Consider the following 23,963-nt stretch of genomic DNA (forward strand, 5'->3'; position numbering starts at 1 on the left):
GAGGAAAAACCACAGATTATTCCTAATAATCCATCCTGTTGGATGTATAGATCTTTAATGGGAAAGGGCAGCACTTATTCTTCAATATGTGGCCTTGCTATGCTTTCTGTGGACACATAAAATGTTCTCAATGGCTACAAAAGAGAAAAAATGAAGACTTTAACCATCACTATATTTTACACTTCTAGAAAACTATTCACGCAATCACCGCAATATCAGAGAACAAGTCACCTACAGAAAGAAAAAAAAAAAAGTGGAAACTCCCCAAACCTTCAAAACCAAAGGGATGAATCCCCCAAAAAAATCAAGTTGCAAAGAATCTAACCTCAAAGACCGTGTTTATAATGGCTTGGTAAGTGATATAGCAAAAGCAACGTGGCATACTGGATAGAACACAGGCCTGGGAGTGAGAAGGTCATGGGTTCTGATCCTCACTCTCCCACTTGTCTGCCGCGTAACCTTGGGCAAGCCACTTTACTTCTCTGTACCTCCGTTACCCCATCTGTAAAATGGGCATTGAGACTGTGAGCCCCCTGTGTCCCATCCTACTTGCTCGCATCCACCGCTTAGTACAGTGCTTGGCACATAGTAAGCGCTTAACAAATACCATAATTATTATTATTAAACAGTGAGATAGCAATCTATCGATTCCTGCTCTGAATACGACTGCAAGAATGCATTTCAGGTTTACCGCTTAAACCTAGGATGAAAACAAATCGGTTGGAAAAAAAACATACGTGGCCTGTAAAACCACGCCAGTTCAAGTCCTGTTTACACATTTTTGCAAGTGGCCATACCTGACAAAACATCTGAAAAGTCAATTTCATCCGACTGGACGCCAATGCTGCTGTTGTACACGTTCTTACAGGAGGAGCCGCTCATCTCCAAATCAAACAGAACGGGGTCAAATGGAGAGCTGTATAGTCCATACCTGAAAAGTAAACATACGTTCCTTAAAAGTTCTCTGCCAAATAGCTGCTTGGCTAGGAAACAAGTAAAAGGAAAATACCCGAGACACGTCAGCATTTCACAGCTTCATAAATACCATCATTACTACTACTAAATATTCCACAGTCTCCTAAGCACAGTAGTTCAGAAGATAAAAGTATCTTTTATTTGCATGAAAAACAATGCCTTCACTACCAATTCTGAATTCATTTTTGGGTTTGAATCAAGGTTTGGTTGTATTTGTGTTTCGTTGTTGTTTTTCTTTAAAGAAACCGAGTTAGCAAAAATGTGTTGAAAAGTGAACATGATTTGGTGTGAAAAGGAAATCCAAGGAATTTATTGCCCATCTTGTTGTGCTGCAAAACTAAAAACAATTCTAATCTAAATGTGAAAATAGTCACTTCTCCTTGGTGCTCATTTCCATCTCCAGCTCCTTCTTTTTTCACTCACAGTTCTTCATTTAAAAATAACTGAGTTTAAGAAATCAGCCTTAACTCCAATTAAGAGTAAAGTATGCCTGGCTTTCCTAAAAAATGCAGAACAATCGTGAGTTAAAGACAATTTCGTACATACTTCAGACTGGTGTATTAAAGCATTTTGCCCCAGAGCAAACAAGTGAAAGTTTAGGCACAAGTCGTTCCTTAAATAATTCCAACATATTTTTTGCCAATGGAAAATCCACCATCAGCACTATGTCAAGTGAAAAAGCACCCAGAGTTTTCAGTAATCATCAGTTCATTTTATGCTAAAGCACAAATTGTGTTCAAGCACCACAGACACGCGGAATGCAATCAGCAATACTGGGGCATCATTTAAAAAGCCTATCTTGTTCTGGGATGCATTAACAGAGTAATATTTTGAAAGACTTAGGAAGGTATCCTTCTTCTATATTGTCGATTGGCCAAATCCTTAGTAGATACCATAGTGGGTTTTAGTCATCCCATTTTGAAATTGAAAGGAGAGGGACCAGACAACACAACAAAATTACCTAAATAAATGGGAATATAAAGACTAAAGATATCGGGTTGTTAGGACAGGCCTATTAAAGGGTCAAACGCAGGTTTTTATTAAAGTCCTCAATTCTACGAATGTTTTTATGGAAAACTGGGTCTCCAGAGCCACAGAAGAAAGAATAAGTAGTTCATGAATGACTTAGGTATCTGAAAGCTTTTTATCAGAAGATTCACCAGCTATTTTGGATGATAAAACCCTGGAATTAGCTTAGGGATATTGTCAAATGCTGTTCAAGGGAAGGAAATGCAAAGTCTTTTAGACTGTGAGCCCACTGTTGGGTAGGGACTGTCTCTATATGTTGCCAACTTGTACTTCCCAAGCGCTTAGTACAGTGCTCTGCACACAGTAAGCGCTCAATAAATACGATTGATTGATTGATTGAAAAAAACCCAAACTATCTGCCTTGGATGGTTGAGTCATTCACTTGTCCCGGGGCAGGGCACTGGAAAAGATGGCTTTAAGGAAGTTCTTCTCCAGGTTCTTTGATAAAATGAAAACCGCTACCAAAATTCTCCAAATAAAACTTCTCGTACGAAAAACCAAAAGTAGAATTCAGAATAAAATTACAAAAAAATCTTCTTATGCACTTACAATGTGCCAAGCAGTATGCTAAGCACTGAAGTATATTAGACTGAAGTACATATTAGGGTCCATTAGACCCTGCTACCTCCTTAGCTTACAGTGCTGTAAGCTTGTTGTGGCCAGGGAATGTGTCCATTTATTGTTATTTTGTACTCTCCCAAGTGCTTAGTAAGCTATCAATAAATACAACTGACTCATCTTCAGTTACATCACTAGGAAAGAAACAGGTTAAAAGCTGAAGCGAACCTAACAGCATCAGTTTGAACAACGACAACGTTTTTCTTCGTCAGACTCAAGTAAATTATTTCTGTTCAATACCTTGTTTGAAGTAAGGCTTCCATGGGTGTCAGCCTGTCCTGCAGCTGCCTAGAGACAGCAGTGAGCAAAGAGGCACAAGCCGTACTGCACCCAGCCAAATCTTCATCTTTAACATAGTTCAGCAAGACAAAATACCAATACACGGACCCTAAAAGACATAGAGAAGTGGCATATTAGTTAGGGTTAGCACGCTACAGCATTTCTTTGATTCGGATTTTCAATTTAAAGAAAGAAGGCTATAACTGCTGACAGTCAAGCAGGCCCAGAAAAAAACCTTCAACACTAATTCAGGGTTCCGGTACTAAATATGCTTTTCAATGGATAACAAAAAAGTTCCTCCACTTATCACTAGAACTTGCAATGGAAAGAAGTGGTGAACAAGAGCGAGCGAGAGGGCTTATCTGAGGCTCAATGATTTCACAAATAAATGTAAGACAGTAACTGCAACTGTCCTTATTGATTCAAGTATCAATTCTAAATGCATGTTTTTTCCCCCAAACGTGATCAGTTTTCCCAGAATTTTCCTTTTAAGGGGTCTATTTTATATCCCTTCCCAAATAAATGAGAACACAGAAGGTGAAATCTTTGAGCGAGGGTAAATACAGGACAGAAGAGAAGTGTGCATTTCCGCTTTTTACGCTGGCTTGTTTTTCAAACCGCTCAAATTCTTTGGGTAAGAGGAATACATGACCCACGGTCACTGAGGTCATGGGTTCAAATCCTGACTCCACCAATCGTCAGCTGTGTGACCTTGGGCAAGTCACTTAACTTCTCTGTGCCTCAGTTGCCTCATCTGCAAAATGGGGATTAAGATTGTGAGCCCCACATGGGACAACCTGATCACCTTGTATCCTCCCCAGCACTTAGAACAGTGCTTTGCACATAGTAAGCACTGAACAAATGCTATTATAAGTGCTTAGTACAGTGCTCTGCACACAGTAAGCACTCAATAAATACGATTGATGATGACTGATGATGAGGAACAGGAGCAACAAATATATGAGATCCCCAAGGGCGCACAGACCCTTTTTAGTTTATGATTCCAGCATACTTCCAATGCGGTCACGTCAGGGCTTTCCTCTTCTTGTCAGTGGCTCCCACTTACCAGGAATTAATCTGAGTGTCTATCTCCCCACTGGATAATAAGCTTCTTGAGGACAGAGATCACCGTCTACTTTATTGGACTCTGCCAAGCAATTAATACAGTTTTCTGTACACGGTAAGCGTTTACTAAGATACCTTTGATTGACTGATTATTGTTTCAGGACAGCCATCTGCCAAAGAGGCAGCCTACTTGGAAGAGTGGATCGGAGATGTCCTCCCTACTCCCTTTTTTTCCCCCCAAACTACAGCTATTTTCTTAGGGATTTTCCCCCATGGGGTATGGCTCAGAAGAGTAAAGAAGGGTAAAAGCTAAAGTGGGGTAAAGAGGAAACAGAGTCGTAGTTTCCCTAGCCACCACATCTCAACTTCACCGCCACCTGAAAGCGACAGAGTTCAGGTCACGTGGTGTAAAGGTCCCTATCTTTTGGCCACGGTCACAAAATTGACCCAACTGAATTTTTCTCCTAGCCCTTTTCAGCCTTGTTGGAGAGATGCTAATGGGCAAAGAGTTTACCAGGGAGGGAAGGAAGGAAAGAAGAGAGAGAATCTGAAAACATCAGTTCTTGATATTTTAAAGTCATCTCCATCCAGACTCGAGACGTCAAATGACACCGTTTAATTGCAAAACAATTATTTTTCATACCGCCGGTGGCAGCTGCAGGTAAGTAGGATATATTGTCCAGCAGAGCCTTCAACAGGACGGACCCAAATCCCTGTTGATTTGGATCACATTTTCCATTGCTGCCAAAAGAAAAAACAACAATGGTGGGATAAAGGGCACAAGATACGCAATATACACATTCCTGCTGTTCCCCACATTAGATAAGCTGGGTTTCCAGGTCACGGCTTCAAACGTTGGGCTCACTCTCCAGGAAAACATTGTCTCCCCAGGTAGGAGAAATTTATTTTATTTTGTTAGTATGTTTGGTTTTGTTCTCTGTCTCCCCCTTTTAGACTGTGAGTCCACTGTTGGGTAGGGACTGTCTCTATATGTTGCCAACTTGTACTTCCCAAGCGCTTAGTACAGTGCTCTGCACACAGTAAGCGCTCAATAAATACGACTGATGGATTGATTAAGCATGAAAGCACCCGTACTTTTACAGCCTCCGTTTTCTATTCCGCCAACCGGGTGGCCCCAGCCAAGGGGTCACGGCCCAAGTGACCACTCAGTCGTGGGCTGGCTACTCTAGGAGCCATGTTTAACCGAATCCTCAAGGATGGTAAGGTGTACATCTTGGACACCCTCTCACATTAGGAAGGAGAGCCCAGATCCTCTTGGGTTCTGCAGTTTCCCAAAGAGCAGAAGAGGGGTTCGAGCACCTTACCTCTCGCCGAAGCTTAAGATGGAGTGGGGCAACAACAAGGTGCCCACACAGCCCTCCCTTATCATGTTTTCAGAGAACAAACAATGTCGGCAGATCCTGCACCGACTAACCTCTTCTGAGTGTCAGTTTTGCCCTCGGCCTCCAACGGAACCCTTCTCTGGGATTCTGGGACTCAAGGGAATGAAATCATACAGTACACTCTGCAAATTAAGGACTACAGAAATGCAAACAATTGGGCGATTAGAAGCAGGTGAAGAGGTGTGGGATTCTTTGGAGCTCTCTAAACCCAATCAAGAATGGACCGGACTTCTTTATGGTTTTCAGATGAACAATATGGCCTCCTTTTTCACATGGCAACATCTCTGCAAACAACTCGAGGTTTTCATAAAGACTACATTAACCGCCAATGTCCCTATGAGGACTCTGAAAATGGTTTTGACAAACTGTCAACTGCCCACTGTAGACCAAATAGACAATAATGATCTTGATATTTCTTCAACGTGCATTTTAAAACAATTATAAAGGAAGGGAAAAAATCTCAGACTCAGTTACCAACAAAAATCAATAGGCACAGGCCAGCAGAAACTTCCCAATTAAAAGAAAGCGAACCAACCTTATGCATAATGCCAAGAACCGTGCACATTTGTGGGCTATGCTTCGTCCTGCCTCAAAGAAGCACACCCGTACGATATCTGGGAGGCATTTACGGGTTTTGGAGAGCAAACTCTCATTTCCTTCCTTTGAGCTGAAAAATATAAGCATCCCAAATTTAGCCGCCAAACAGAAAGCTCCAACAGAAAGACAGTCTCCCACTCTGGACGCTGAAAAACAAGACACGCACTTAATCCACAGTTTTCTTTTACCTTCCAGGTCCATTGGAATGTACTCCAGCCAACCAACACAAGGTATCCAACACAAGGCTCTGAGCGTGTTCCGTAGTCAGACCATCATCCGCCTTTCTGCAGAGTGTGTTAAGGAGCTTCTCGTGGAATTCTGAAAACTGCAACATGGCACAACGCTGAACTCTAGGGAATGAAAAATGTTGGAAGTTCAGCCACTGAAAAGGAATCTGCTACCAAAAAAATTGAACAGGGGCCAGGCAAATGGTGGTGGGGTTTCACTTAAAATCACCCACAATGTAAATCAATGGTTTGAAATGTCTGAAGAATTCCCTTAAGGCACATTTTTGGGCTCGAATATTGAAAACCTAGGTTTTTTTTTTAAATAAAACTTTCATAATACTTCAGAATAAGGACCTAAAGCACGACAGACATATAGGATTTTAAATGCCACATAATATGAAAAACATGGATGGTGTTTGGAGAATGACCAATTGAGAATTCCCCCCTTTATGTAATTGATTTGCACGTCTACTGCTCACTCTTGACTGAAAGCTCCTTGTGGGCACGGATCATGTCTACCCATCAATCAATCAATCAATCGTATTTACTGAGCGCTTACTGTGTGCAGAGCACTGTACTACCAACTCTACTGCACTGAACCCTCCCAAACGTCTAGCACAGTGCTCCGCATACAGAATGCCCTCAATAAATACCACTGATTCATTAATCGATTCCACACTGCTTCAAGCACTTGTCATATCTCACCCTGACTATTGCGTTAATCTCCTCGCAGACTTCCCTGCCTCCTGCCTCTCCCCTCTCCAGTCCAAACTTCACTCTACTGCCCAGACCATGTCTCTTAAAAAATCATCTTGTGCACGTCTCCCGACTCAAGGACCTCCAAAGGTTGTCCATCCATCTCTTCAGGCAAAAACACCTCTGCAGATTCAAAGCACTCCATCAGCAATCTCCCCCTCCTAATCCTTATCCTCTCTCACTATAACCCAGCCCACACACTTCACTCCTTCAAAAACCAAGCTACTCATTGTATCTCACTCCTGTCTCTCTCCCTTCTTCACCCTCTTCCTCCTGCCTAGAACGCTCTCCTCCTTCATATCCAACAGACCACCCCTATTCCCAACTTCACATCCCTACAAAAATATTATCTCCCGATTAAGCTCTCATTCCCCACCCTATTGCCTTACCCATGCACTCGTCCCAAACAGATCCTCAACCACACAGTACATACATGCTATCCTTACATTCAGTTGCCTCCCTTACATGTAATTTATTTTAATGTTGGTCTTCCCCGACGAGGCTGTAAGACCTTTGAGAGCAGAGATTGGGTTCACCTGTTCTAGTGTACCTTCCTGATCACTTAGTGCAGTACCCAGCCCAGACTAAGTGCTCAATAAATACCACTAATAATACTCTGTTGATTGAAACAGAGTAAGTACAGCTGCTAACATGTGATACAATATCACTTCAAGAAAAGGATAAAGAATATTGACATCTTTTCAGTTCCTCAGATGTCGAGGCCATTAAAACTTACCGTTCCTTAGAAATTGCCGTTTTCTTGAATCTCCGAATAGTAACCGAAACTTCTTGAAGTAAATCACAGCCGCGGAGATTTTCGGATTTTCGGGAAGAACTACTGGTTTCACTTTTACTTGCAGATGACTTTTCCTTATTATTCAGAAGAAATACAAATATCGTCGATAAAGATTTCCTGACTGTTAGCTTTATGCATCAACCAAGACAGGAGAAACCACTTGCGTGTTAAAACTATACCCAACATACTCCCGACAAAAATACATTTCATCATTTCTATTCACTTACGGAACTGCGTTACATGGTGGATATTGGGAACAAAATTGTGGTTCCCTTGAGTGTTCCAAAAAAGTTTCTGAAGTGCTTGCTTTCAGAGCACATTTGCTGGGTTAAAAGTAGGTTATTACAAACATTCTGACTCGGAGTGAACCGCCTCTTTGCTTAGGCCATCGCCCCCTTCTCATCCGGTTGCTAAAAATAAGAAAATCCCAGCTGGGAGGCGCAGGATGCAAAACGGAATGGCAATTATTTTCAGTGACCTTCCCAGCTGAATCCTACTGTTACAGCTGTGGGGCGACCAATGGTCCCTTTTCTAGGGGCAGGGTTCAGAGAACTTCCCTGGATCCCACCGTTCACTCAGAAATGGGACCCCGGCACATGTAGCTGGGCCAGCAGTTTCAGAGTCCGGGTTGGTTGACAACATATGGCATCGTTACGTAATTACATCATGCCACCTGGAGTGGACCAGAGCACATCTTGATTTTTAAAAATGCCTGGCCTAGTAACATGATACTCTCTATGCCACGTTTTTCCAGGTTCCAAACCTTTATGGACTGTGAGCCCACTGTTGGGTAGGGACCGTCTCTATATGTTGCCAACTTGTACTTCCCAAGCGCTTAGTACAGTGCTCTGCACACAGTAAGCGCTCAATACGATTGATTGATTTATAATTCTGAGGAGATTTTCAAAGAGTTATGGGAGTTTAAAAAACTGGCCACTTTAAATTCCAAAGAGTTTTTAAAATGGTATGAAAATAAGTCATTCTATGAGGACTAACAGTGGTAACGTTAGAAGCACTGTGGCCTAGCGGAAACAGCACGGAGCTGGGAGTCAGAAGGACCTGGGTTCTAATCCCGCTCTGACACTTTTATGTGTGACCTTGGGCAAATCACTTCACTGTGCCTCAGCTGCCTCATCTGTGAAATGGGGACTAAACCTGTGAGCTCAATGTGGGACATGAACTGTATTCAACCTGATTACCTTGAATCTACCCCAGCGCTTAGAACAGTACCTTAAACACAGTGTTTAGCTAACACCACAAAAAATAACAAAACAGCTTCTCTGTGCCTCAGTTCCTCATCCGTACAATGAGGATTAAGACTGTGAGCCCCACATGAGACATGGACTGTGTCCAATCTGATTAGCTTGCACCTCCTCCAGAACTGAGTACAGTGCCTGGCACAGAGTGAATCAAAACTCACAAATTACTTAGATAAAAAAATGAAGCTATTCCCTCCCCTGTTGCATGCTTTACAGGGGAAGTACAACCATAAGGTCCAATCTTGTACACCTCCCATCATATGAGGGATTGGTAACTAAAAACTGGGTAAAGTCTCCCCTCTACATGACAACTTAGTCTACCAGTTTTGTTCTTCTCTGCCTAGTTCTCTTCCATATGGCTCCAACACCCTGCTCCCGTCCTCCTTTCTATTTAGAATTCAACCTGACGGACCACGGCACTCCCGCTCATCAAAGTCCCGTTGACATCTCATCTCCTCCAGGAGGTCTTCCCCAATTAATTTCTCCTCTACTCTCCCTCCACATCGGCATTTCTACGTCAATCGCACGCTTACGTACTCACAAACACCTTCCTGTATAGATGACTGCAGGCTACGTGGCAAACTTCTTGAGGGCAGGGATGATGCCGATCAATAGATCAATTGTATTGATTTGAGCACTACCAACTTTACTGTACGGTGTTCTCCCAAGTAGTTAGGAGAGCGCTCTGCACACTGTAAGTCCTCGAGAACATACCACTGATTGGCTGACTGTCCTCTGTCTACTCAATCAATCAATCAATCGTATTTATTGAGCGCTTACTGTGTGCAGAGCACTGTACTAAGCGCTTGGGAAGTACAAGTTGGCAACATATAGAGACAGTCCCTACCCAACAGTGGGCTCACAGTCTAAAAGTTCAACTATGAGCATGTGTATGGCTGAAGACCCCCTCAATGGAATGCCCACTCTGCCAGCAACACTGTACCCACAAAGATTCTCCCTTCTATTGTTATGCTTAAGTTTTACAACACCTGGGGCTGTTTTCCCTTTTGCCTTCTTGTCTCTCATTGCTTATGATGCTATTTATTGCTTAAAGGGACAGACACGCTGGACTGTCGCAACGACTGAGTGCTGGGTTTTCAGCTGGGCACTGTCTGAGGCTTTGTTTGACCGTGAAACCAACACTCTGGAACGTATCAACCTACACACCCTATTACTTAAGCACTCCCTGAGGGTCCCTGCTCCTGGGTATTCTCTGGGCTCATCAAGGTGGGGGGAAAAAAACACTTCCATACTCCCCCATAGCATGAAGCCTCAACAAACCCCGGGAAGCCTGGTGGTTGCGGAGGTGCCCCGAAGCCTGAGCCCCCGGAGCAGCTGGAAAATTCTGCTCCTCTAGACACAGCTCCATACTGATCCTATTTTTATTTTGTGTATCTCCTGTGCTGTGCATTAATGTTTCTTCATTCCTGCTTGGGTCTGTCTCCAAGCCCTCCCCGACCTGTGCATTCTCTCCCAGCGCTTACTACAGGTGCTCTGCCACCACTACATTCATTGAGCACTTACAGTGTGCAGAACACTGTACTAAGCGCTTAGGAGAGTAATAATGATAATAATGATGGCATTTATTAAGTGCTTACTATGTACAGAGCACTGTTCTAAGTGCCGGGGAGGTTACAAGGTGATCAGGTTGTCCCACAGGGGGCTCAAAGTCTTAATCCCCTTTTTATAGATGAGGTAACTGAGGCCCAGAGAAGTTAAGTGACTTGCCCAAAGTCACACAGCTGACAATTGGCAGAGCCGGGATTTGAACCCATGACCTCTGACTCCAAAGCCCGTGCTCTTTCCAATGAGCCACGCTGCTTCTCAATACAACAGAAGAAGCAGACACGTTCCCAGCCCATACCGCGTTTACAGTCTAGAGGGGGAGACAGACATTAATATGAATAAAAAAGTAAGTGCTTAATACTACACTACTAGTACTCGGCTATAGCCGCTTTCACTTCTCCTTCCTAGCCATATATAATTTTGGTGATTTACAGGGTCTGTCTCCCCAGTCTAGATCATAAGCTCCTTGAGGGTGAAGATGATAGCTACCTTTATCACACTCTCTCAAGCACTGCAGTGTTGGGCATTCAGTGAGAGCTCAATAAATAACACCGATAAAAATCCGGATGGGATAGTTTCAAAACACAAATCAGGGAGGCAGCGCCCCTTTGGGCAAAGAGCATGGGCCTAAGAGTCCGAGGACCTGGGTTCTAATCCTAGCTCCTTGTCGGCTGTGTGACTTAGAGTGAGTTACTTAACTTCTCTGTACCTCAATGAACTCATTTGTAAAATGTAAGCCTGTGCCTGGCACATAGTAAGTGCTTAAATACCATATAAAAGATGTCTATTTGATGTCTATTCAACCAAACTGCATTAACAGAGTAAATTTCTCTCCCAAAGGTCAAACTTCTCTACTAATATGTCTGAACTCCCTAGCTGTTTCCCAGTGTGGGCAATTACCATCATTCATGGTTTATATCCAAAAACCAGAGGACAAAGAAGGGAAGTCCATGACCCAAAAATCACAGGAGTCAGTTTCTGAGAAACGACGAGGCCGAAGGATCTTTCGACTGACAGGCGCGGTAGTGTTTTGACATACTTAATAAATGCATGCTTTCCATACCTTTCCTGCTGCAACTTTTGCCAGTAATGAAGCCAGAGAATGTCCCTTGCTACTCTGCGGTTTCAGAGATGGAATTCTAACGACGGGACGGATGCCGCCGTTACAGATATCTTCTGCTCCTCTCTCATTCAAGGCTTTGACGTGGATTAAAAATGAACGGTATTTGCCTCCCGCCATTCCTAGGGGAAGAAAAGTAGGAGGGAATCATCTTTGCAGTTTACTAAATGTAAACTTCTTTTTGGCCCAAAAGCCCAAGAAAGCACGCCAATGCTTTCACATTCCAAATTCTAGGAGGGAGGACACAGCTGATCCGGTTTCCAAGTAACAGACAATTTCACAAAAAATACAATGAAGGTTTAACCGCTTGATTGAACAGAAAGTGAAGGTGCCTCGTTGGAGTTAGAAAGGGTTGGAAAATGAGGGGTCTGGCAGAACCCACCACATGGCACCCACCTTTGAATGGAGCTTTACATCAAGCAGCTATTATAAAACAACTGTACCCGGGCTGTTATCTCTGGCTGAAGTGACAGGCACAAACCAGCAACAGCCTGATAAGGAGCACATAACACAAAGACACTGACAGAAAACATGGTGATACTACGATTTAACAACCTTTTCTGTTCTGTTTTCAAAGGTTTACAACCTTTTCTGTTCGTGGTCCCTATAAAATGTTCAGTTTCCCAACAGTGGTGCTTTTAAGCGCTTCCACAACCATGAATTAGCTCACCACCTCAGCCAGCTAGGTCTGTAATTACCATTTTCAGACAGAAAAACTCTGCCTAAACAGGTGATGACTGTCTAAAAGCCACATGCACAGCAAAATGACAAGTAAATTGAAAGAATCTGGAAGAGATCTGGGTCTCCCCATTCTTTGCCAAACCATACTCATTTACCTTTAACAAGTTTAGGACTCGTTAATGTCAACATCCCAGCGTGTCCCGATAGATCAAGGCCACTAGCCAGCCAAACTGGACCACATAAGATATCTTCCTTATGGTCTTCTAAAAATGGGCACAATCTCAGACCTGGAAGCGGGAAAAAAAAATGGTTTTCATTTTTAAGTACTCTGCAAATACTAAAAGGTTTCTAAAGGATTAAATGAGAGAAGTATCATGGTCTAGTGGACAGAGCAGGGGCCTAGGGATCACTTGTCTGTTTGACCTTGGGCTGGTCAGTTCATTTCTGTAGGCCTCAGTTCCCTCATCTGTAAAATGGGGATTAAAACAGTAAGCTCCAGGTGGGACTGTGTCCAACCTACAGTGCCTGGCACATAGTAAATACTTAACAAACACCATTATTATTACCTAACCCAGCACTTAGAACAGTCCTGGCACACAGTAAGGGCTCAAATACCATAAAATAAATTATGAGTTGATATAATTTCCCAGCAAAACACTACAGAAAGCTACCAAAGGATAGTCAGCATGCCAAGGCAATAATAAGAAGAAGAAGAAGAATTGTAATAATAATAATAATAGCATTTGTTAAGCGCTTACTATGTACCAAACACTGTTCTAAGTGCTGGGGGGGTACAAGGTAAGCAGGTTGTCCCACATGGGGCTCACAGTCTCAATCCCCACTTTACAGATGAGGTAACTGAGGCACAGAGAAGGTAAGTGACTTGCCCACAGTCACACAGCTGACAAGTGGCAGAGCCAGAATTTGAACCAGAATTTGGAGGCCTTCCCTGGCTGAGCCCCTTCCTTCCTCTCCCCCTCGTCCCCCTCTCCATCCCCCCCCCATCTTACCTCCTTCCCTTCCCCACGGCACCTGTATATATGTATATATGTTTGTACATATTTATTATTCTATTTATTTATTTATTTTACTTGTACATATCTATTCTATTTATTTTATTTTGTTAGTATGCTTGGTTTTGTTCTCTGTCTCCCGCTTTTAGACTGTAAGCCCACTGTTGGGTACGGACTGTCTCTATGTTGCCAACTTGGACTTCCCATGGGCTTAGTACAGTGCTCTGCACACAGTAAGGTCTCAATAAATACGATTGATTGATTGATTGATTGAACCCATGACCTCTGATTCCCAAGCCCGTGCTCTTTCCACCGAGCCACTGTTACTTGTCTGAGGGTGCCCACCTTCCAGAAAGCTACTTCCCACTCATATATAATTTGCACAATTTATCTATATTTTCTACAGAAGTCTTCAACAACAGTTGCCCATACCAACTGAGACAGTTGCAAAACACTGAGCTATTCACACAGTGTGAACTACAAATGCCTAGTTTTCGCCTGTCATACAATGTTACACTTTCACTGACCTAGCAAATATATTCCATATTAAATGGAAACGTCTACGAAATGGACACACTACATACTTAACCATTAACCCCTTTAAACACACTAACAGAAAGAGGCTTTGAAAGGGTTTCGGGTTCTCACCGGTAACGAACCTTTACTTAAAAGAGTTTAGAAAAATGTTAGAAAACTGTGGATGATGAAATTCTACTGCTATGCTTAAGAACTGTGCCTGGAATAAATCAGTTACAAAGCATATCAGTCAAAAATGATATTACTGATGACGGAGCTACAACGATCATCTAGTACTAATACTAGTATCATCATCATCAATCGCATTTATTGAGCGCTTACTATGTGCAGAGCACTGTACTAAGCGCTTGGGAAGTACAAATTGGCAACATATAGAGACAGTCCCTACCCAACAGTGGGCTCACAGTCTACAAGGGGGAGACAGAGAACTAAACCAAACACACTAATAAAATAAAATAAATTGAATAGATATGTACAAGTAAAATAAATAAATAAATAGAGTAATAAATATGTACAAACATACATCCATATATACAGGTGCTGTGGGGAAGGGAAGGAGGTAAGATGGGGGGGACGGAGAGGGGGACGAGGGGGAGAGGAAGGAAGGGGCTCAGTCTGGGAAGGCCCCCTGGAAGAGGTGAGCTCTCAGTAGGGCCTTGAAGGGAGGAAGAGAGCTAGCTTGGCGGATGTTGGGAGGGAGGGCATTCCAGGCCCGGGGGATGACGTGGGCCGGGGGTCGATGGCGGGACAGGCGAGAACGAGGTACAGTGAGGAGGTTAGCGGCGGAGGAGCGGAGGGTGCGGGCTGGGCTGGAGAAGGAGAGAAGGGAGGTGAGGTAGGAGGGGGCGAGGGGATGGACAGCCTTGAAGCCCAGCGGGGAGGAGTTTCTGCCTGATGTGCAGATTGATTGGTAGCCACTGGAGATTTTTGAGTAGTGAGCAGGGTTTAAATGTGATTGCTTAGATATCTTCATCATCATTGGCATTTACTGAGAAGTTACCGTGGACAGAGCACTGTATTAAGCACTTGGGAGAGTGCAATACACAGGCGTCAATAGGTGTGTTCCCTCCATGGGCCAAGATGTCCCGAAGGGTGCCACGCCTAGTAGAACAAGAGCAGGACTGAGAGAGCACCAACGGTGCTTGTGTTCCAGCTCTGCCACTCGCCCGCTGTGTGACCTCCTGGGGTACATCAATCAATCAATGTCGTATTTATTGAGCGCTTACTGTGTGCAGAGCACTGTACTAAGCGCTTGGGAAGTACAAGTTGTACATGACTTCTCCACCTTGGGCCTCATCGGCAAAACTATGGGAGTTTGTGTCTGATACGTTTACCTACACCGGCACTTAGCACATGCTTGGAACACATCAAGCACGTAAATCCATGACAGACTTGAAAGTGTAAATCCAATGTTGCCAATCCAACTCCACCTCAAACAAAACCTCCCGGGTTTCGGAATCAGAGGTGGTGGGTTCTAATCCCGGCTCTGCCACTTGTCAACTGTGTGACCTTGGGCAAGTCACTTAACTTCTCTGTGCCTTAGTTACCTCATCTGTAAAATGGGGATTAAGACTGTTAGCCCTTCGTGGGACAACCCCGGGACCGACGGACGCTGCCCACCCCCTCGGGCCGAGGACTCGGCCGGTCTCGCCCCCCCGGCACCAATAAAGGTGAATAACGATCACCAGAGAAGCAGCGTGGCTCAGTGGAAAGAGCCCGGGCTTTGGAGTCAGAGGTCATGGGTTCAAATCCCAGCTCCTCCACTAGTCAGCTGTGTGGCTTTGGGCAAGTCACTTCACTTCTCCGTGCCTCAATTCCCTCATTTGTAAAATGGGGATTAAGACTGTGAGCCCCCCGTGGGACAACCTGATCACTTTGTAACCTCCCCAGCGCTTAGAACAGTGCTTTGCACATAGTAAGCGCTTAATAAATGCCATTATTATTATTATTACAACCTGATCACCTTGTAACCTCCCCAGCGCTTACAACAGTGATTTGTACATAGTAAGTGCTTAATAAATGCCATCATGATCATTTAAGGCACTCGATCGGCTCTCTCCCATCAACTGCAACCCACCCACACACTCCACTTCTCTAAAACCAACCCACTCTCTTTACCTCAATCTTGACTATCTCGCCGCCAACCCTTTGCCCACATCCTCCTTTGGGCCTGGAATTCCCTCCCTCTTTACATAAAACAGCCCACCAATCTCCCTGCCTTCATCAATCATCATCATCATCTATCATCAATCGTATTTATTGAGCGCTTACTATGTGCAGAGCACTGTACTAAGCGCTTGGGAAGTACAAATTGGCAACACATAGAGACAGTCCCTACCCAACAGTGGGCTCACAGTCTAAAAAGGGGAGACGGAGAACAAAACCAAACATACCAACAAAATAAAATAAATAAGATAGATATGTACAAGTAAAATAAATAAATAAATAGAGTAATAAATACGTACAACCATATATACATATATACAGGTGCTGTGGGGAAGGGAAGGAGGTAAGATGGGGGGATGGAGAGGGGGACGAGGGGGAGAGGAAGGAAGGGGCTCAGTCTGGGAAGGCCTCCTGGAGGAGGTGAGCTCTCAGCAGGGCCTTGAAGGGAGGAAGAGAGCTAGCTTGGTGGAGGGGCAGAGGCAAAACCCTCCTAAATTTACATCTCCTCCAAGAGGCCTTCCCTGACTATGCCCTGATTTCCCCTGTTGGCCCTCACTCCGTGTTGGCCACAGCGTACGTGAGAAGCCGCATGACCTAGGACCTAGGTTCTAATCCCAGCCCGGACACTTTGCGGTGTGACCTTGGCCAAGTCACTTCAGTTCTCTGTGGCTCAGTTCCTCATCTGCAAAATGCCAAGTCAATGTCTGATGTCCATCCTACTTAGACTGTGAGCCCCGTACGGGGCAGGGACTTCATCCAATCTCATTAGCTCAGCGCTTAGTACAGTGCTCTGCACACAGTAAGCCCTCAATAAATACGATTGATGATTAGCTTGAATTTACCCCAGCCATTAGAAAATTGCTTGACATATTGTAAGCAAGTAACAAATACCACAATTTCTAGCCATACTCTTATTTATACTCTATTTCCCCTATCTGTAATTTCTTTTAATGCTGTCTCCCTCTGTAGACCGTAAGTTCCTCGCGGGCCGGGATCCCATCTACCAACTCTACGCACAGTGGAAGCGCTTGATAAATGTCACTGATTCACTGTAGCCAAAGGGATGCTTGTATCGTCAAAAGTGGAATAAAACGCCTCTAAAGTATAAGGGTAGAGATATTAACTTCACCCCAATAATGAAGCACTGCATTTGCTCAGGTAATTGACCGACCCTGATTTTTGAGGGGTAAGTAAGTTCATTTTTTGTGCCAGGGATATCCTTGGAGGACTACGAGCAGCAAAAGGTTGAGGAAGAGACAATACAGCATAGGTTGGACGGAATGAGGAGAGGAGGTAATTCACTGACTGTCTTTTTGAATGCAGGACTTGAGAAAGTGCCACAGAAATAAGAGATACAGTCTCATGTGTCCCCTTACCTTTCTCTTTCTCCTCCCTTCCTTTCCACTTTTTCTCGTCTTCCTCTTATTGCTATACTTAATTCTCAAATGGCCTGCCTAATAGCCCCAAGTGTTTGAATGCTACAAAAACGTTTCAAGAAAATGCGGCTATATGAATAGATGAGGCCTATACAATTTCTGATACATAGTTAAATGAGGTTTTCTGATACATATTCCATTCTTGACGTCTTCATGTTACTGCTTAAATGCAACAATTCCCCCCTTCTAGACTGTGAGCCCATTGTTGGGTATGGACCGTCTCTATATTTTGCCAACTTGTACTTCCCAAGCGCTTAGTACAGTGTTCTGCACACAGTAAGTGCTCAATAAATGCGACAATGAATGAATGAATTTAACTTACACTGTGATTCTTCTACATCCATGTTCTGCATCTCTTCATTCAAATCAACAAGAACTGGCTTTCCATTTTGTTCCACTTCAATATTAAGGGCTGGAGACAGAGGAAATGTAATCTGTCTATCAACGGCTGCTTCTAGAGGATAAAACCATGAGCAGATTTAATATTATTTAAATGCCTCAGATAGCAGGGGTATATTTTTGCATTTCTGCTAAATTTCATTCAAAATTAATCCCTTCTGTGCTTTTGGTCAGAGATAACATAAAATGTGAATTGGGATTCAAATCAAAAAGGTTGAGTCTGTTCAAATTTTTCTCCAACTATTTCGCCTCACACAATTTTATGCTTAAAAAAACATCTTCTACCGGCCCCAATTTTTTTCCACTTTGGAACAAAGCTCTTACTTCATGGCAATCCTGAATGCAAACATGGGCATTCAGAGTAGTTTATTAAATTTAAGAACATACTTCTGAAGGCCACAAACTTCTTTAGATACGAATCACCCAGGTTGTTGCCAGTTCTTTTACTATTCCACGGTTCTAATATTCTACAGTTATCTCTAATCCTTTTAATTAACTGTTAAGAGTAGAAACATAATTGCTTTGCCCTTAACTGTAATAATTTCTAACCAGTATATTATACCTTAAATTCACATATGGAACTGACTTAGAAAGAGAACTATCTGATTTCAGTTCAAAGGGAGCAGGAACAAGGTTCAGATCCGCACACAAGCTGCATTGCTGAATATTCTAAATCACGGAATTTTTCCATATATAAATCATCTAACTTTCTCTCCCATTCTCTCCCTCCCCATTCCAAAGCAAGCCTAATGGGAAGGAAAGAGACAAGAGGAATCCAAACATTGCCTGGGAAGAAAACAGACTGCTGATACATGAACGATGATGTAAAATCTCCTGTAAAGAGGGAAGTGTTCCTTCTTACCGTTGACCTTCCCTAGGCCTGGAGCTTTATTCTTCAGTAGAGTCACTTGTATCTGTGGAATATTTGTGATGTTGGAATTCAAAACAAATTTGAAGTCGACATGCCCGACCATACAGGCTTTGGGCAAAACCAACTCAAAGACATGTTCGTCCCAGCTGTTGCTGCCAAACAAGGATAAAAAGAAAATGAATACATACGCTGCTACTTAAAATTTCCATCTATAGATAAAACCAACATTACTGCGTTACTTTTCGTATCTATCGATTTTTATTCATTTGCTGGGGAAGGGAGAACTGGAGCGGAAGGGACTAGTTCTGCCCGTGCGTAGTTTACGGGAGCCTAGGTTGAGAACGAGCACAGCGCACTGTTTTCCAGATGCAGAACTACCAACTTCTAACTATTAATCACCTAGAATACTTCTGATTCTTGAGTTTAGTTCTGAAATTGAAAATGAACTACAATACCCTAGTGATATTACTATTTATTTTGTTAATGATGCGCCGCTAGATTTACTTCTATTTATTCTGATGACTTGACACCTGTCCACGTTTTGTTTTGTTGTCCGTCTCCCCCTTCTAGACCGTGAGCCCGCTGTTGGGTAGGGACCGTCTCTATATGTTGCCAACTTGTACTTCCCAAGCGCTTAGTACAGTGCTCAATACGATTGAATGAATGAATGATATATCTGAATCTTTTTTTTTAATGGCATTTATTAAGCGCTTACTATGTGCAAAGCACTGTTCTAAGCGCTGGGGAGGATACAAGGTGATCACATTGTCCCACGGGGGGCTCACAGTCTTTTCACCTACGTTGTTACACATGGAAGTGTAAATGCTTCACAGTGATTAGTAGTAATACCTAACTTTCATCTAATCCCTTACTCTCAGGTAACTGCCTTCCCAAATGGGGCTTCCTTGATGGTCCATGGTGAGAGCTCACTCACTCACTCTCTCTCGCTCGCTCACACACACACACACACACACACACACACACACACTTGAGTATAGTGTGTATATAGTATATACCTAGCATTATATATATTATATATACTCATCATCAATCGTATTTATTGAGTGCTTACTATGTGCAGAGCACTGTACTAAGCGCCTGGGAAGTACAAATTGGCAACATATAGAGACAGTCCCTACCCAACAGTGGGCTCACAGTCTACTCATATATATAGTATGCATATATGTAGTACTATGTACATAAATAGTCGAGAGAACCCCAGCTGTTGAGTCACGAGAACCCTGAACACTGGTTCAAGATGGAAGACCATGAGGTAGAGACAACATTCAGTTCATCAATCAACAGTATGTAAAGATCACTTCCTGTGTGCAGAGCGCTGTACTAAGCGCTCGGGACAGTAAGCTATTAGAGGGTTGGTAGAACCCCAGCTGTGTGCTTAAGAGACCACTGATCCAAGACAAAAGAGTACGAGATAGAGACGCTATTCCAGCCACAGCATGCAATGGGGGAGCTGCGACCACTTAATCGGGGACTAGAGAGCCGGACGGAAATGCCAAGTGTTATTCAGACAAGCTGCCAAAGACAGAGAGAAAGAGAAAGAGAGAGAGAAAGAGAGCATGGTTCAGGAGAGTCCGGGGACTCTATCACACTCTCAGCCCTCCGCCTGCACGTGCCGAGGTTCCCTCAAAATCGGTACAGGCGGGCGCGCCACCATTCAAACCCATCCTTGGTCGAAAAGAAACAGTGGAGAAGTGTCTTTTGGGTCGGTAGGAATCAACCCCTGCCTATGTTGGCTTTAAAACCATATTGTGGGGTTGTGGGGGGGCAGAAACTAGCCATCTCAAGGAAATGTTTTTACCCATCGGTCTGCAGCTTCCATGTTCGGGTGTGCTGGGCCGCGTCCCCGTGGTGTTGTTGGTGCAGGTGCTGGGGGTGTCGCCGCTGCTGCTGCTCCTGCTGGACTTCCACCCAGCACGGCGGGACGGTAGCCGAGAAGCGGGGGGTTAACGTCTCGAAGCGGGTGAGCTCCACTAAGGACGTCAGGGTTTCCAGGGAGAACGGTTGGTCCACCAAAAGATCGACTCCTGAGTGTTCGTCAAGCAGTGCGGGGCGAGGGAAAAACGACAACATTTAAACTCAGTATTTTGAATTCAATCATTCAATCGTACTTATTGAGCACTTACTGTGCGCCGAGCACTGTACTAATCAGTCAATCGTATTTATTGAACATTTATTTGAATATTTATTTTATCGTATTTATCTAAGCACTTGGAAAGTACAATTAGGCAACAAATAGAGACAATCCCTACCCAACAACGGGCTCACAGCTCACAGTCTAGAAGGGGGATTCGATATTTTTAATCCCAATTTCGGTGAACAGTACCATTTTTATGTCAGGGCTCTGTGGATCCCTTTAAATTAAAACTGTCAAATTTAATTTCTCTCTAATAATGGTTACACCTTCTCCCCGATCATTCTGCCTGATTCTTTTAATAGAATTTATCCCCCTCACTCCCCTGCGTGGCTGTTCAGTCACAAACACATCACACTTCGAAGACCAGGGTGATGTCAGTTACTACATAAGATAATTATATCTAAGTGAAAAGAAAAACACTTTCCTACAGCACAAGCGCACGACCACAATTCAACCTCAAGCATCGTTATCACCATTTATGTCGACAGTTTACCTGAAATTCCAGGGCTCGAAGGGTTAGATATGGGTTTGATGCCTTCTGATGACTGTTCAACCCCTTTAGACAGGGATCCATCCACAAGAATATCAGCTTCGTCGATGTCATCGCAGGTGCCGCCAATTTGGAGAAAATGAAGCTCTCCGCCTATCAGATGGTGAAAATCCGTTAGCAGGAGTGGCTGCCTACAAGTGCCCTTTCAAAAATCCCCACGGCTAAACTGAAAAATGTCAAAGCTTCCTGGAACACTCTTTCATTCTTGTGCTTTTAGCAGATTAAACTGTCACTGTCAAGGACAATTATCTCTTAAAACCCCTCTACCTCTTTGACCTCACGTGCTTCCTCAATCCCCCTTCTCTAATCGCCCTTTCTCTGTCCTTTCCCAGAGCCGCCCCCATCCCCCTCCGTTCACTTCGGCCCCCACCCGCTCACCCCCATCCGTCAGGAGTTGGCGTCCTCCTCACTCCCCAGTCATCATCATCAATCGTATTTATTGAGCGCTTACTATGTGCAGAGCACTGTACTAAGTGCTTGGGAAGTACAAATTGGCAGCATATAGAGACAGTCCCTACCCAACAGTGGGCTCACAGTCTAAAAGGGGGAGACAGAGAACAAAACCAAACATACTAACAAAATAAAATAAATAGGATAGGTATGTACAAGTAAAATAAATAAATAAATAAATAAATAGAGTAATAAATATGTACAACCATATATACATATACACAGGTGCTGTGGGGAAGGAAAGGAGGTAAGATGGGGGGGATGGAGAGGGGGACGAGGGGGAGAGGAAGGAAGGGGCTCAGTCTGGGAAGGCCTCCTGGAGGAGGTGAGCTCTCAGCAGGGCCCAGTGCCACATTTGCACCATTCCACCTCCACCATCCCTCTCTTTCCCTCCCTTTGAAGCCCACATCACAGTAGGTCACAGTCACCTACTGCCCTCCAGATGCCAACTCCAACTTTTCTTCTCTATTTCTCCCTCCCTACGCTGATCCTCTGGGTCTTCACTATCCACATGGCTGTTCCTGAAGATCTTCCCACTGCCTGTGTTCTCTCACTCCAACTCCACCAACATCCTGCTCCACTCCACCAACTTGGACACACACTCAATCTCACCATCTCTAGTCATTTACTCCTCACCAACTCACAAGTGTACAACCTCCTCACTCGCCTTCTCTCCCACACATCCCCTTCTCAAAACACTGTCCCGTTGCCCTCCGGGGACCTCCCATCTCTCAGCCCCCTCCGATTCTCCAAAGTCATCATGCCTCACTTGAGTAAAGGGTCAATGGCCAGCTAGATGAGATCGAGGTACAGAGATACTCAAGTCCACACCCTCAACTCTGCCCTCTCCACTGAATTAAATAACCCTCTTGCTCCCCTAACCCTCAGCTTGGCTTCAAGGCTGTCCATCCCCTCGCCCCCTCCTACCTCCCCTCCCTTCTGTCCTTCTCCAGCCCAGCCCGCACTCTCCGCTCCTCTGCCATCGCTAACTTCCTCACCGTCCCTCATTCTCACCTGTCCCGCCATCGACCCCCGGCCCACGTCCTCCCCCTGGCCTGGAATGCCCTCCCTCTGCCCATCCGCCAAGCTAGCTCTCTTCCTCCCTTCAAAGCCCTACTGAGAGCTCACCTCCTCCAGGAGGCCTTCCCAGACTGAGCCCCTTCCTTCCTCTCCCCCTCCTCCCCTTCCCCATCCCCCCGCCTTACCTCCTTTCCCTCCCCACAGCACCTGTATATATGTATATGTTTGTAAGTATTTCTTACTCTATGTATTTATTTTATTTGTACATATTTATTCTATTTATTTTATTTTGTTAATATGTTTTGTTTTGTTGTTTGTCTCCCCCTTCTACACTGTCAGCCCGCCGTTGGGTAGGGACCGTCTCTATATGTTGCCAACTTGTACTTCCCAAGCGCTTAGTACAGTGCTCTGCACACAGTAAGCACTCAGTAAATACAATTGAATGAATGAATGAATGAAATACCATCGACGCACAGTATGCTTCCTCCTCTCTGGTGCACCAAAGAGCACTGCTGGCGGAATTTAGGGCTCAGTTCTGGGTCCCCTTCTCTTCTCCATCTACACTCATTCCCTTGGAGGACTCATTCACTTCCATGGGTTCAGATACCATCTTTAATGGATGATTCCCAAATCTACCTGATCTTTCTCCTCCCTGCAGTCTCACAGTTCCACCTGACCTCGGGAGGTCTCTACTTGGATGTCCACTGACACCTCCAACTTTTCATGCCCAAAACAAAACTCCTTCTTACCTCCCAAACCCCGTCCCCCTCCAGACTTTCCCATAACTGTAGATAACACCATCATCCTCCCTGTCATTAGCTTACAACCTTGGCATTATCCTTGACTCACCTCTCTCATTCGACTCTCATATTCGTTTTGCTACCAAATCCTGTCGGTTCTAGTTTCACAACGTGTCTGGAATCCAACCCTTTCTCTCCATCTAAACTGCTATCTTGCTGATCCAAGCTCCCAACAGAGCCCACCCTGACAACTGC

At 44.2% G+C, this 23,963-nt stretch overlaps 1 protein-coding gene across 1 annotated transcript in view; it reads right to left on the minus strand.

Annotated features, from left to right (window-relative positions):
- BIRC6 (baculoviral IAP repeat containing 6) overlaps positions 1-23,963 on the minus strand; it is a 367,036-nt gene that overhangs the window by 248,611 nt on the left and 94,462 nt on the right. The window contains 12 exon segments of the mRNA XM_038745922.1: positions 798-931; positions 2,863-3,010; positions 4,610-4,707; positions 5,905-6,036; positions 6,155-6,316; positions 7,686-7,819; positions 11,634-11,812; positions 12,527-12,658; positions 17,846-17,977; positions 18,785-18,945; positions 20,613-20,838; positions 21,442-21,591. Of these exon segments, the coding sequence (XP_038601850.1) occupies positions 798-931; positions 2,863-3,010; positions 4,610-4,707; positions 5,905-6,036; positions 6,155-6,316; positions 7,686-7,819; positions 11,634-11,812; positions 12,527-12,658; positions 17,846-17,977; positions 18,785-18,945; positions 20,613-20,838; positions 21,442-21,591 (1,788 nt within the window).

Source organism: Tachyglossus aculeatus, chromosome 1 (assembly GCF_015852505.1).
Source record: "Tachyglossus aculeatus isolate mTacAcu1 chromosome 1, mTacAcu1.pri, whole genome shotgun sequence".
Classification (NCBI taxonomy): domain Eukaryota; kingdom Metazoa; phylum Chordata; class Mammalia; order Monotremata; family Tachyglossidae; genus Tachyglossus; species Tachyglossus aculeatus.